This window comes from Gracilinanus agilis, chromosome 1 (assembly GCF_016433145.1).
Source record: "Gracilinanus agilis isolate LMUSP501 chromosome 1, AgileGrace, whole genome shotgun sequence".
NCBI lineage: Eukaryota > Metazoa > Chordata > Mammalia > Didelphimorphia > Didelphidae > Gracilinanus > Gracilinanus agilis.
The window spans coordinates 386,890,712-386,906,118 of NC_058130.1; the positions used below are offsets into that span (position 1 = coordinate 386,890,712).

At 40.6% G+C, this 15,407-nt stretch overlaps 1 protein-coding gene across 3 annotated transcripts in view; it reads left to right on the forward strand.

Annotated features, from left to right (window-relative positions):
* Positions 1–6,804: 6,804 nt before the first annotated feature.
* The window catches only part of MTMR12 (myotubularin related protein 12), a 91,619-nt gene continuing 83,016 nt past the window's right edge, over positions 6,805–15,407 (forward strand). For all 3 annotated transcript variants that reach the window (XM_044664457.1, XM_044664464.1, XM_044664473.1), the window contains exon 1: positions 6,805–6,994. In XM_044664457.1, the coding sequence (XP_044520392.1) occupies positions 6,917–6,994 (78 nt within the window). In that variant the 5' untranslated portion in view covers positions 6,805–6,916. The remainder of the gene's footprint in view (positions 6,995–15,407) is intronic.

The window sequence follows — 15,407 nt, forward strand, 5'->3', positions numbered from 1 at the left end:
TTTTTTTTTTTGGCAAAAGAATACAAGGAGCCTCAGACACTTCCCAGCTGTGTGACCCTGGGCAAGTCACTTGACCCCCATTGCCTACCCTTACCACTCTTCCACCTATAAGTCAATACACAGAAGTTAAGGGTTTAAAATAAAATTAAAAAAAAATTTAAAAAAAAGAATACAAGGAAATATAGACTGTGAAGGAGATGTCCTTACTGAGGACATAAAGGGAATGGAAAAGGAGGTGAGTGGATCAAGTTGACAAGTCAAGAAGTATTTATCAAGCATTTTACTATGTCCAGACTGTGCTAAGTGCTGGGGACATGAAGAAAGGCAAAAACCAGTAGTGAAGCAAAGCAAAGCAAAGAGAATTTTGAGTACACAGACAACGACTATAGAAAAAGAAAGACAAAGGTAATAAAACTTTAGAAGGAATACAACACAGAGCAAACACTTTTTTTGGTTCTTCATTCTTTTGTTGTACTTTGCTAAATATTAAGGATTTTATGTAAAATGTAGACCTTATTTTGTTTATTTGATTATATTTGTTGGTGATGATTAAATATATATAAGGTAGCACCCTTCCTATCTGGGTCACTCACTGTAAACCTCCCCCAGATATGAGATATTTTGTAGGTCAGCATAACACATTCAGTATAAGAAAGATTTCTTCCCCGCACACAGGGGTTCTCTCCCACAGGAATATTACGAAGTGAAAGGGAGCAAGTGTAAAAAATTCTGTGGGTCTGAGCACCACATGGCAGAACACAAACTGAGAGGGCGTCTGTGGCCAGGCAGCCTTGTCTCTGAGGCTGCAGCCACTGGTACACTATGGTAATGCCATGAGGAGAACCATCCTCTCTCCTCAGCAAGGAGTTTCCTGCTTTTCTCTTCTTTGAATAAGCAACTCCACCTCCTGGTTCTGGGCACTTTCTCGGGATGCCCCTGTGCCTGGAAGGATTTCCCTCCTCATCTCCTCTTGGCTTTTCAGGCTTCCTTCAAGTCCCAACTAAAATCCCACCTCCTACAGGTACCCTTTCCCCTTCTCTCATCATTCTAGGGTCTTCCCTCCATTCGTTATTTCCTACTGATCCTGTACATGGCTTGTTTGTACATAGTTACTGAATGATATTTCTCCCATTAGCACGTAAACTCCTTGAGGGTGGGGACTCTTTTGGACTTTTCTTTGTATTTCAGGCTTTGTAGCCCAAACTGGCACGTGGGTAAAGTGTTTGGAAACCACCTCCTTTTTTGTCCTCAGTGGAGGCATCTCCTTTGCTTTTTGCAGTGTCAGACATGCCTGTTCCCTCCCTTCAAAACACACTTAAGGTTCTACTTCTTATACAAGGCCTTTTCTGAGCCTCCCTTTTAATTACTTTGTATGTACTTTATATTTAGTTATCTGTGACCACATTATATCCTCCACTAGAATACAAATTCTTTAAGGAAAGAGATCATTTTGTTTTTGTCTTATTATCACTAGAGCTTGCAGTGTTTTGGCTGAGTAGGTCCTTCATGCTGGTTGACCTGAACTAGCAGTCTTTCTGAGGCCCCTTGAGGAAAATCTGAGTATCAACTAGTTAATTCTGTGAGAATCTTCCCTCCTTGCAAGTTACCCAAGTCCAGCCTCCTTGCTCCCTCTCCCCAATGCCTAGTCTTGCTGGACTCAGATAAGAAACCTATAAAAAACCACCAGACTTATGGGTGTGGGAGGGTGGCCAAGGGACCGGATATCAGAAGAGATGCCTCCTCATCTGAGTGGCCATTATTACATTTAAGATTCAATTATCTGGGAGAAGAAATGGAATCCTGTACGGCCTTAGTCCCATAATGTGTTCCTGTGTGAGAGAAGGTATTGTCTTCCTTTTTGGTGTTTATATTTCACAAAGGGAACCCTAGAATAGCATAAAGAGGACTCGGTGACTCCCCTTCCCCAACTATTGTGTGCAAATGAAAAATTTCCCCGTCTCCAAGCCACCAGCAGCATTTATTAATAGATGAATTCTTTGATCTTTACATAACAGGAATTTTGTAGGCAGTTTGGAAATTCTCCTGTGGTGTTGACCAAACACAAAGGGGAAACAAGAACAGATATTCTGATGGCAGCTCAAGAAGAGGATAAAGCCAGATTTTGGTTTCTATAGTCTAATTTCCCCAATTCTCTTCTATATCCACTGAGTAGTCTAGATCAGTATTCCACAAACTGTTTTGATCAAAACAATTTTTTTAAACATTTATTAATAATCATTTTTAACATGGTTACATGATTTATGCTCCTACTTTCCCCTTCACCCCAGGCTCTCCCCCCACCCATGGCCGATGCACATTTCCACTGGTTTTTGATCAAAACAATTTTACAAATTTTTATTTATAAAAAAAAAATTTGAGCACGCACTCCCAATGTGTGTATATTCCTTCTTTATTGATCACAAGCATATACTTCTCTAATAATATGTACATTATAAAACTTACAAAGAAATAGACATTTTAAGAGGGTAAGACAAAGACAAAGATGAAGTCATTGATTCTAGAGTCAAGGGAGTGTCATAGTGTGACCTAGGCTTTAGGAAGATCCCTTTGAAGGCCTTGTAGAGGATGGACCCGAGAGACCCGAGGCAGCGCTCCCAGCTGAGTGACCACTGTCATCGTCCTGACAAAAACTGCTAAAGCCTCGGCCTGGGTGGACCACGGTGTGAGTAGAGAGAAGAGAGGAAAGCAGGAGAGGTGGAAATGAGGGAATGGGGCTCCCTCTCTCTCTGGGAGCACTGAGAAGGGGAAAGAGCTTTGTGTCTGTTGGAGAACTGTGATAATCACAATTATTACATATTATGGCCTATGTGTGGAACACAGTGCTAGGTCATTTGGAGAGAGAATAAAATCATGATTCTGTCTTGATTACCAGTTTAAAGGACTGACCTTCCCAAAGGCTTAATTGGGACAGCCATCCTGAAATGTAGCATTAGTATAATTTGAAAATGTTTTAACTCTAATCCTCCTCAAATTCACTGTATGATTTTCTCCTATAACCTTTCTCTATTCCAGTTTTTTTAATTCATAAACTAGGCAAAAGACGTACCCTAGTGATATAATTATCAAACAAAACGATTATAAAGTATGAAGTATATTACAATGATATGCTATTTTTTTTCAGTTCTCCAAAACCCCTATCTATGATTTCATCCCTGAATTCAACTCTTGGAAGAGGTTATGGAGTATTCTTCTTTGTGACTGAAAAACTCATCCTCTTGTGGTCAACTTGGCGACTTAAGCTCTCCAAGGGTAGCCAGGACAGGCACGCTCACACTGTTATCAAGTTGTACTGAAGGATTCCTGTTTGGCAAGAACTCCTAGAGTTTGGGACAGGCAGAATTTTAGGAACCTAGGGTCACCTCCCAACCAGAATGACTTTAGTGGGGGAGAAAAGTGCATCTGAGGTAAGATTTGAATTCATGTCTTCCTGATGAGGTCTAGCACTCTAGCTTTATCCACCGAGCTACCCCTACATATACATACACAATTTTTCTAGTAGAAAAAAAAAACCCAAAAAACAGATAAGACATAAAAAACACTGAATGAAAAGGGTGTTTTCTTTTCTTTTCCTTTTTCCTGGTAGGAGAGGAAAAAGATTCAAGGACCCTTTATAAACAGAAAATATCAAAGACTGATTTTTTTTTTAAACCCTTACCTTCCATCTTAGAATCAATACTTTGTATTGGTTCCAAGGCAAAAGAGTGGTAACGGCTAGGTAATAGGGGTTAAGTGACTTGCCCAGGGTCACATAGCTGGGAAGTGTCTGAGCCCAGATTTGAACCTAGGACCTCCCGTCTCTAGGCCTGGCTCTCAATCCACTGAGCCACTTAGCTGCCCCCAAAGACTGAATTTTTTGAAAAAGAGAAGTCAATCATGATTACCATAGGATGTAAGCTCCTTGAGGGCAGAGATTATTTTATATTTCTTTTTACTCCCATAATTTAGCATGGTACCTGGCATCTTTGAAATATTTAATAAATGCTTATTTTTAATAAAATACTTCAACTTAATACTTAGGTGGCTCAGTGGATTGAGAACCAAGCCCAGGGACTAGATGAGCTGGGTTCAAATTTCCTCAGATACTTCCTAGCTGTGTGACTCTGGGAAAGTCACTTTATCCTCACTGCCTAGCCCTTACCACTCTTCTGCTTTTGGAGCCAACACATCGAACTGATTCTAAGATGGATGGTAAAGTTTAAAAAAAAAAAAAAACTTCTCTTACATGCATTCATTTATTCCACAAACTTTTTTAAAGCATCTACAGTGTGAACGGCACTGTGCTAAGTGTTGGTGGAAATAAAAAATTAGATAAAGTATGGTCCCATCTGGTGGAATTTTCATTAGACTAAAAAAGATGAATAAAATGCCAATAATTTATAATAAGCAATATTACATTATAGATGCATTAGAGGCACAAAACTAAGAGCTATGTGAGGGGAGCTTTAATTGACTTAAGTAATCAAGAAAGACTCCTAAAGGAGATAACATTTGACTTAGGCTTTAAGGGATTTATAACCACATCTGCTTTCTAGTCATTTTTGTCCAAATTAATTACCCATTTAGTAACAAAGAACTTGAAACTAGGGGTTGTCCATCAATGTAATTTAAACAGTTCAGTTTTATTATACTGCTTTAAAAGTTCACATTTACCTGTTGTCTAATTTGTCCCTTACAACAACCCTCATTTTAACTACAGCATAGCAGCTAGTGTTAGAAATCAATCTCTGGGCCATAATTCTCCAAACTTTAATTGTGGTAAATCAAAGTTGGAGATCTCATCATGCTCAGTCTGTGGCAAAACCCCCATTTAGATGTTCAACAGTGTGGTTTTTTTAGGTTTTTAACAGTTAATTAGCACAAGTCATTAAGTAGGTAGAAGGTACATAGAATGTTAAGAAACATGCTATAGCCTTTGGTAACAAGGGTTTAGAAAATGGATATGAAGTTATAATTTTCAGTACAAGGTTAAGATAAGAAAATTTAATCCTCCAGAACTATCATACTACTTCTGGGATGGGTTAGGTCAAAGTAACTTTTCTTGACAATACTCCGTGGAGCCTGTGGCTGGCATACATTTTCACAGGATCAAACAATATCTGGATATGCCAAGGTTGTTTTCCTATGATCTCATCAGGTCAGCAGTGCACTCACCATTCCAAATGAGCTTGGCTCCTTCTGCATGGGTTTCAGCTTCTCTAGATACTTACACGGGCCTGAAGTTTTTATTCCTCTAACAAACAGAAGCTCTTAATCTAGTCAGTTGCAAACTATATCCTTTTTATACTATGGTTAATATTCTATTATAATTAATTAACATCTTATACACAGTGTAATAACTGGGTCTAATTTTTTCTAAAAATTATAACTGCAGTTGCTTATCTAAAGGATTATATGTGATCACTTGGCTCATGATAAATAATATGAAGGCAATAAAACAATTTTTCTTTCACTAGTAAATGTCTAAGGCAGGATTTGAACTATAATGGAATACTGGACATAATGAAATACTGCTGCCCCCTAAGAATTGACCAAAAGGGATGGTTTCAGAGAAACCTGTAAAAACTGTTATGAAAGTAAAGTGAGAAGAAACAGAAGCACAAATTACAGTGACATTTCAGAGACAAATCTTTTGATAGACTTAAAAGAACAATGAGAAATGCAAGATCAATCACAATTTCTAAGGATTCATGATGTTACATGCGACCTACCTCCTGACAGAAGGATGGATTCAAGATGCAGAATGAGACATACATTTTGGCAACATGGACAATATGACTGTTTTGCTCAACTATGCATATTTGTTCAAAGGAGTTTCACCCCTTTCCTTTTCTTTCAAATGGAGCAAAGTAGTATGGGGTGGGGACTGTTAACTGAAAAATAAAGTAAAATAAAAGATTAAAAAAAAAACAATTAACTAGGGGGCAGCTTAGCAGCTCGGTGGCTCAGTGGATTGAGAGCCAGGCCTAGAGATGGGAGGTTCTGAGTTTAAATCTAGCCTCAAACACTTCCAGGTTATGTGATCCTGGGCAAGTCACTTAACCCCCATGCCTAGCCCTTACTGCTATTCTTCCTTGGAGTACACAATATTGATTCTAAGAGTGAAGTTAGAGGTTTAAAAAATAACAATAAAAGCAACCTAACTACAAATTTCTGAATATAATTCAGAAAAGTGGATGCTATCTTAGAACACTACTGCTTCGGTTTTGCTGGCAGCACGAAAACTAAGAACACCCAACCTAAGGCAAAATATACGTACACAGCTGGCTGCTCCCCCAATCTTTGGAGTCTATTTCGAAACTTCCTTTGCGCTGTATTTGGAAAAAAAAAACCCGGCAAGCATCAATAGTAAAATCAGAATTTAGCACACCAGGAACTAGGTACAATTTAGTGAACATCCTCTTGGAGAGGGAAAGTTAGCCAATCAGAGGAGGCCTCAGAGACTATAAGTCATTGATTGGTCTGTGGAGACATCTCTTCAAACTCACTAAAGAGGGGGTAGTCGTTCAAAGAGAGAGAAGAGCTTTGTTACCAACCAGGGAGGGCTCTGAGGGAGGGACTCCCTATTGGCCCTATCATGGAAGCCAGGTCCCTTAAGGGGGCGGGGCTACAAAGGATGGGGCGTGGTCTATGGACATCCGGAGGGTTCTGAGTGGGGAGGGAGTGGGCGTAGGCAGGCTGTGGGCGCGCCCACAGTACCATGGGCGGGGTGAACGGAGTCAACAGCGGGAGCCGGATACTGGCGCCGGGGCCCTGGGGATGGGCGGAGCCGCCGCCAGCGCCGCCGCTTGGTGCTGGTGGCCGTCGCTGCTGAAGGAGCCGGAGCTCTGGAGACGAGTCGCCCCTGCTGTTGCTGCTTCTACTACCCTCGCGGGGCCCAGCTCCCGAGGAAGGCGAGATGCTGGGGAAAGGGGTGGGCGGCGGCAGCGGCTCCAAGGCGCCCAAGCCCTCCTTCGTATCCTACGTACGCCCCGAGGTGAGCGGCCCGGCCCGGGCAGAAGGCGCCCGGGCGCGGGGTGGGGCGGGGCGGGGGGGGCTCCGGGAGCGGAGCGGTCCCTCCGCCACCTTCTCCTCTCCCTTTCTCCGCTTGCTCTTGGGAAAGGGGTGGGGGGGCGGGAGTGTGGGGACGCCCCCTCCCGGCTCGGGCGTCCCGGGGCGCGGTGCCTCAGAGCTGAAATGCTGGCGGGCTCCCGGGCGGAGGAGGGGGCGTCGCTACGGGGCCGCAGGTGTCAGGCTGGATCTCGCTTCGCCGCGAGCGGGAGGGCGGCGCTGTGGCCGGAGAGATGACTGTGGCCTAGGACCTTCTTGCTGGTTCGCTGAGCGCAGGGCTGAACCCAGAGGAGGAAGACCGGGTAGCCGGTGCTTTCTACCCTCCTGGTAGGGCACGTCTGCGATGTCTCCGTAGTTTCTGCAGACCTTGCACACTCCAGGCTCCCTTGTTTCTAGTTTCAAGTATGTGGTGGAGTACTAACTCCTGTACAGGACAAGCCTCTTGTCATGGCCTTGCCTCGCCTCGTCCCCCTGCCCGTCCCCTTGTCCATCCTCTGCTATGCGCTTTTCTGTGTCCTTTTTTTTTCTTCCCCTTTTTGTATCCTCAGCGCTTAGCAATGTACCTGATACCCAATAAGAGTTTAATAAACCCCCTTTCGGCCCCCTCCCCCAAATCATGTCTCCTAAATCCTTCATTTATTTCCTGTTTTGCACCTCTCAAAGCACAAATTCTTTAGAAAGCCCTATTTCCAGAGAGCATAGATGTAATTTAGGATTTCCTTTACACACGAACTCAACCTCTCAGAGAGACTCTGGAAGTTACCTTGGGCTCTTGAATCCAGTGGAGCTGAGGCTCTCATAGATAATGCCAAGCTGGAAAGGCTTTGAATCTGGCACTGCCCAGTGATGGACTATCTATGTAGCCGTTGAACTCAGCCTGGGAGTTAAGAAAGACCCTATCTCACATCCTGCCTCAGACACTTCCCAGGTAACCTTAGGCAAGTCACTTAGGACTCAGTTCCCTCCTCTCTGAAATAGGGATAGTAATAGTACTTTCCTCATCATGTTGTAACTAAGGAGATAGAGCAGTTTGCAAATCTTTGAATGTTATATAAATGCCCCAAATTATTGTCAGCCTCCCACACCTCAGTCCCTGGAGAACAGTGGGCCAGGGGAGAGCATCTTTGAATCCCCACAACCTAGCAAAAAGTGTCTTGCAGGTATCAGTCTCTTAATACATGTTCCTCCCTTGGTTGAATGATCTGTCGTCTAAGGACCAGCCTCTAGTTAAGTTAGTTCATCACCAGGTTTCTTTCAAGATGATACGTTTTCCACCCCTGGCATCTTGCAGTCTAAGTTGTTGGTGGGTTTGGGATTTGTGTTTTATTTGGAATGGGAACTACTTCCACCATTGTAACTATAGATTCTTGACATATCAAACTTCAAGGCCAGATTCAAGCAGGTGCAGTTTTGTATTAGGTTTGTGAAGTTTCCTCTCCTCTTTTCCTTCCTTGTCACTCACAACTCATTCTGTTACTCCTCCCATGTAGGTGAACTGGCACTACATGCATTCATTCTGTTTGAGTGATTTGAAGTCACATGAAACCAGCTTGAAAGTTAGAGTGGCACTGTGTGATTAGCTAGGTTTGATCTTGCCAAGGGCCTCACTTCTGGCCCCAAGCAAGACCAGAAGTTTTGTGTAGTTTTCTTAAGGTACATTGAAAACTCTGTGGTGTTAGGTGGACTGTAGAATACTAGAAGATAGTCTTATTTTTAGATCTTATTTTTAAAATAAATAACAACCATTTCCTCTGTAAACACTTAGAATGGGTCAGCATCCTCCTAAACTTTGAACAAAGGCACTCTGATAGGGAAACTAACTTATAAGTAAAATAGTTTGTTTTTTTTCTGCTTCTATTTTTGTTAAAATGCTCTCAAAGGGCAGTTGTTGATCTTTTCATTTGCTCCTCAAGGAGAGTCAAAATTTCATTTGTAGAGTCCACTGAGAAATGTAGGAAAGACCAGGAATCCCTGAACCCTCCATGTACATGTGCGCTCTTTTAAATTAATTAGGTGTGTATTAATTCTGCCCACAGGCTAATTTTTTTCCCTTTGGGTGAATTTAGGAAATGGGCATAGTTAATTAAAAAAAATACACCCATGCTAATAACTTTTCCCCCTTAACTTGTTTTAATTGGCTTATTTCTTTTTATTGAACCAACACAATTTAGATTATAGTGTTAAAGTACCTACCAATCTCTCCCCCAAAATAATGTCTTCTAATCTAGAGAAATGTGAGTTATGAGAACCCAACCAAAATTATGGCTTCTCTCACATTTTTTTAAAGGCTGTAAAGCTAATGTGTCTCTCGTATTCATCATACTATCAGAAATTCAAATAAGAGGTATTCAGATAAAGCATGTATGACTCTGAGGATGACATTAGTCTGCCAAGGACCTTAAATTGCTTAGTTATATAAGAACTGCTTCAAAATATTTTTCTGAAAAGCTCTTTTTACTATTTGCCTAGTGCTTTTTGCTATCATTATCCCTCCCAAAATTATTTTTTGTTAAAAAAAATAATTTTTTGTCAGTTGGGAAACTGCAGGGGGGGTTTTGTTTACAGATCAGAAGTGCCAAAATAGCTTTGGCATCTTTAGATCTAATGATACCTGCTTTTAATAGGGCAATTATTTGAGCCTTCAGAAGTGCTTTTAGGTTAACTTGGAAGTTTTCCTTTCACAAAATATCATACTGAAAAGGATCTTGGAAATAGGCCAATATGTTCTCATTTTACCGATGAAGAAACTAAGGTCCAGAGAGGCTGTGACTTGTCTATGATGGTAGGACTACTTTTATCCTAGTGGATGTTTAAAGTTAAGGTTTACAAAATATTTTACATAATTCTTTTTTTTTTTTAAACCCTTACCTTCTGTCTTGGAGCCAATACTGTGACTTAGCCAGGGTCACACAGCTGGGAAGTATCTGAGGTCAGATTTGAAGCCAGGACCTCCCATCTCTAGGCCCAGCTCTCAATTCACTGAGCTACCCAGCTGCCCTCAATTCTTTTCTGAACCTTGCCACAACACAATTGGGTGGGTGCTGCGGGTGTTAACCCTATTTTGCAAATGAGTAAAAACAGTGGCTCAAAACAGACCAAATGATTTGTCCAGTCATGCAACTAGTAAGTGTCAGAGTTGAATGCAAACCCAGTTTTTTTCTTATTCCATGACCGATGCTGCTACACTGTCTAAGGTTGTACATCTAGTTTTTTAATAGCCTTATGTTAATAAAAGCAGAAGCTCTAAACTGACCAAAATGCTTGAAGATACTTTTCATATTGCATTGTTTTTCTTTTGCCCTGACGCTATTGGCATTGGACTTGGATGGAATAGAATTTGGTTCTATCCTTTAACAGGATTTGGCTGTATGTAAGTGACTAGCTGTTTAAAATGCTTAGGGTGGGGGGAAAAAACCAGTCAGTAGTCCAAGAGTCTTCTTGTCCCAAGTCAGTGGATATAAGTTTTAAAATTCTGAACTGTGATTAAGAGTCTTCAGTCATTTTTAGTAACAAATTTGCTCTCAGAGTAAAATCAGTTGTGCAGAAAAGTGGGAAACAGATGGTTTATGTGTTGGCAGAATTGGTGCCTGGGTGGTCACCTGAAAACAGCCCTAGAGCTTAGATCATGAGTAGTGAGTGTGGGCTTTGTATTCCCTTCTTGAAGGCTTTTTTTCTCTGCACCATAGCAGAAAATATAACTGGGGAAAAAATATTGAAAGGAAGCATTTAGGAACTTTCTTTAGGAAGAATTTAGTGCTTATTTTAGTTGAATGCTAAAGTCATTTGGACTTGTGTGTAGCTAAAAGGATAAAGGTAATAGATTCATGCTCCAAACAAATATACATATATGCATATATATATAATAATAATTATTATTATTACATACCTTGTTTAAGGTCTCTGGTATTATATCCAAATAATAGTTGTTATTATGAAACTATTTGTAGATGTTGTTAGAAGGTTAAATTATTGTGCAGGCGGTTGATAAACGTCCTGAAATAGTTAGGTACAACCCTTATTTATTATCAGGAGAGGCGGGCTAGTGAGAGGAATAAAATTCCTTATAACATTGCAGAATCAATAGAACATAGCCCTTGCTCTTAAGAAGTTTATGATGCCTTTTAGAAAGGATATAAAACTTTTTTTTTAAACCCTTACCTTCTGTTTTGGAGTCAATGTGTATTGGCTCCAAGGCAGAAGAGTGGTAAGGGTAGGCAATGAGGGTCAAGTGACTTGCTCAGAGTCACACAGGTGGGAAGTGTCTGAGGTCAGATTTGAACCTAGGACTTCCCGTCTCTAGGCCTGACTCTCAATCCACTGAGCTACCCAGTTGCCTCATAAAACCTTTTTTAACAAGAATAAAGTACATGCCCATGATGGTGAAATCATTAGGCAGAAAAAGGATAGTAGAGTAGATCAATATCAACATTTTCTCAGGACTCTTTTTAATAAAATTTTTATTGTTCATTATTTTAAAGCATCATTGTCACTGCCCAGTAATTTTCTGATTTGTAATCAGAAAGCCATACTCTTCCAGGTACTAGTTGTGACCCTGGCTTTATCAATTATTTTATCTGAGTAAAAGTTTTTATTTCTCTTTCAGCTCTTAACTTTATCCAATATTGTGAATATACTAATCCCACAAACACATTTCTTTCAGTTATTGTCTTGCTTCTGGGAACAAAACTTTTACCTAATCATACTACTTCATACTTAATGTAAGTACACATTCTTAATATGAATTGATTATTGAAAATGGAAGCTTAAAATAAGTATAAACCAATAGAGTGCCATGAGAATTTCTTTTTAAAATAACACATCCTGTCTTAGCAACAACTTTAAGACAAAGGGACAAGGGCTAGGCAAAAGACTTGCCCACAGCTAGGCACAGCTAGGAAGTATCTGAGACCAGATTTAAATCCAGATCGTCCTGACCCCAGGCCTGGCTCTCATTCTGCTGTGCCACCTAGCTGCCTCTTGGGACTAATTTTTTGATATGTTGTCTCTAGAAGGTAGTCTGTGTCAGGCATGGGTGCCCCAGGCATTGAAGAAGGAGATGGGATGTGGGTGTGAGGGATGGCAAGTATGAAATGAAAAAACATTGATTGAATTCTTAGTATGCACAGACACTATGCTAAATTAAGGGATCCAAATAGAAAAGTCCTTGATATCAAGGAACTTACATTCTGATGGGGGTAAAAGGGAGCAGCTGCAAGTGGAAGGGAAAGGTCCCGTTGTCCTTAGGAGGTAATGATAAAGTAGATGATGTTGTGTCTTCTTTAGAGTCATTTCTACTGATAAAATTATGTATGTATGACATGTATGTCACATGTGACACTATATGCATAATGTCTGCTGATTAAATTATATATTACTGAGATTGAGCACTTTGATGGTAATAACTTTCTTTTCCCCATCTTCAGTAGTTGTGGTTGCTGAGGAGGAAGAGCTGCAGCACCCATAGGAGAAGTTGCCATGTTTCCTCTCCACATTCTCAGGGGTTGTTTCCTAGGACAGTGGGAATGGGGCTGAGTTGGAAGTAAGACTGGTGATTAGGAGAGTACTTTGGCACTCTGGGGCTTTCAGTTTGTCAACAGTTGGTGGTGGACATGGTAAGGAATATGACTTCTTTTGCATAGTGATTGCTTCCCTTGGTGACAGCTGAAGAGTCTAAGCCAAAAGCAGATTGAGTAGTCTGAAGAGGCTACTGCTATCATAGTGGATGCTTGAAGTTAAGGATTACAAAACATTGCTAATCTCAAGGCTCATTCTAGAATATTAATGTCAGGGTCTGAAGTGGTAGATAGTGTTGGTAGTATGAATTGTCCAGCACCTTCTGCCCTCTCTCTCTTTTTCTGCCTTGTTGATTAAGATGGGCTGACTTGTTGGTGAGTTGACCAGTTTGGCTGGAGCACAGAATGAATGAGGAAAAATAATGTGTAATCAACTTGGAAAGGTAGGGTGGAGCCAAATTATGATGGGATTTAAGTGCTAAAGAAAATAGAATATTTTTCCTCAAAGGGAAAAAGGAAGCTCCTGCAGCTTTTTGAGCTGGGGAGAAACATGTTAATTTGTATTTTAGGAATATCAATTTGGCACCTCTGGAGAGAGTAGCTTAAAGAGGGGAGAGACTAGAGGCAAAGAGACCATCTGGGAGGCTTTTGTAGTCATGAAGGTAAAATATAATGAGAACCTGGATATGATTTGTGTAGAAAGAAAGGGATAATTTCAAGAGTTTATGATAAAGTGAACTTTACAAGACTTGGCAACTGGTAGGCTATTGGGGGTGGTGGGGGGTGGTGGTAAAAGAATGAAGAATGACTCCTAGGTTGCAAACCAGAGTACCTTGGAGAATGTTGATGCTCTCCACGAAAATAAGGAAATTGAGAGAGGAAGGTGGATTTAGAGGGGGAAATAGTGAGTTCTGTTTTGGACATATATTTGAGGTGGCTATTGGACATCTGCAGAAGATGTGCAGCAGACATATGGAAATGCTGGATGGGAGCTCATGGGAGAGATGACAACTAGATATGTATTTTGGGGAGTTACTACGTAGAGACCATTAAATTAATGGGAAATGACAGGGTGACCAAGAGAGAAAGAATATGGACCCAGGACAGAGCTCTGGGGTATACTCATACTAGGAAGTGAAACATGGATGATGCTCCAGCAAAGGAGTCTGAAGATTGACCCAACAAGTGGGAAAAGAACCATGGCAAAGCAATGTCCTGCAAACAAGGTACACAGGAGAGTTTCCAGAAGGAGTGAATGGGAGAGCATTGCCAGATGTGGCAGAGTTAAGAAATGTGAGCACTGAGAAAAGGTCACTGGATATAACAATAAAGAAATTATTGGGGTCCTTAGAGACTAGCAGGAATAGAAACTAGATTGCAATCAATTTAAAACTTTTTAAAAATATGTTTTGCCAAAATAAATGGGCCATGCTGGGCATACTTTATCCCCTTCCATGTATGTTATTTACCACTTCCGGGTGGTGTATGGTTTACCATCAGTTTTCTGTAGGTGACTCTTGATATTTGTTTTAAAGCCTTTTGATGGTGTTTTTTATTTGGATTTCTGAGGCCATCATGTTAGTTACTTTCCTGGCTTCACCTATTTCACTCTGCATCAGTTCATACATGTCATTCCAACTTTCTCCAAATTCTTCATATTTGTCATTTTTTTGAAGCACAGTAATATTCCATCACATTCATATGACAGTTTCATCAGCTATGTCATCAATCAGTGGACAACCACTTTTTCCCCAATTCTTTATTTTATTAATTACTTTTCCTTTCAATTATTAACTGTCACAAAAACTGTAAATGTTTTGGTATACGTGGGACCTTTATTTCTAGCTTTGTCCCATGTGAAGTACATGCCTTGTGGTGGTATCATTGGTCAAAGGGCATAAAGAATTTAGTGACTTAAAAAAAATATGACTTTCCCACTGTAGGAATTCAGATTCTCCAGAGTCAATTTGCCAGTTACTTGAAAGTTATGAGCTATAGTTTATATAATTCAAAGTAATGATTAGTAACATTAAATTACTATGCCCTGAAGCTTGGTAAGAAGGGACTACTATTAAATGGTAACTAGGGAGATTTGTGTTTTAATAAAAATCTATTATGCTCTGTGCTAGAGGAGTTAAAATGAAATTTAAAATAAAATATGTTGTTTGGACTAGGACCCTGACCAGTTGTAATCTCTGGTCTTTTACCACACTGGGATAAAAGCACAAAGTGATGATTAATATGTTCTTGAATTTAGAGTGAAAAGGACCTTTTGTCATAACTAGGGCAACTGGTATAGTTTAAGGCCTTGAATCTACATCAATTGGGATTGATTGAAGGAATTGGGTATATTTTTAGTCTGAAAAATTGAGGCCTGGAAGAGGGAGTGAAAGAGAGAATGGAAGAGACTTGATAGCTATCTTCAAGTATTTGTTGTCATGCAGAGGATACATTTTACTTATTAAGTTTAGTCCCAGAGAACAGAACTGAGATCAATGGGTGGATAGCCTTGGGCATGCATTACTCAATCAGCAGTGACACTGGATAGCCATTCCTGTCTGGGCCATGGTGGGCACTTTGTCACACATTATTGGTATACAGACTTTTGAGTACAGCTCTCTTCCCAGAGACTTGAAGCTATATGGTACAATGGAAAGAGCCCTGGGTCTGAAGTCAGAGGACCTGGGTTCAAAAGAGGAGAGTTGCACTAGATTACTTTTGAGGTCTCTTCCAGCTCTAGATCTGGGATCTTATGTGAGGAGAGAACTAGTTAATCATTCACAGTGTAGGGGAGGAGACATAATGTATAGACGAGTGATGTAGGTA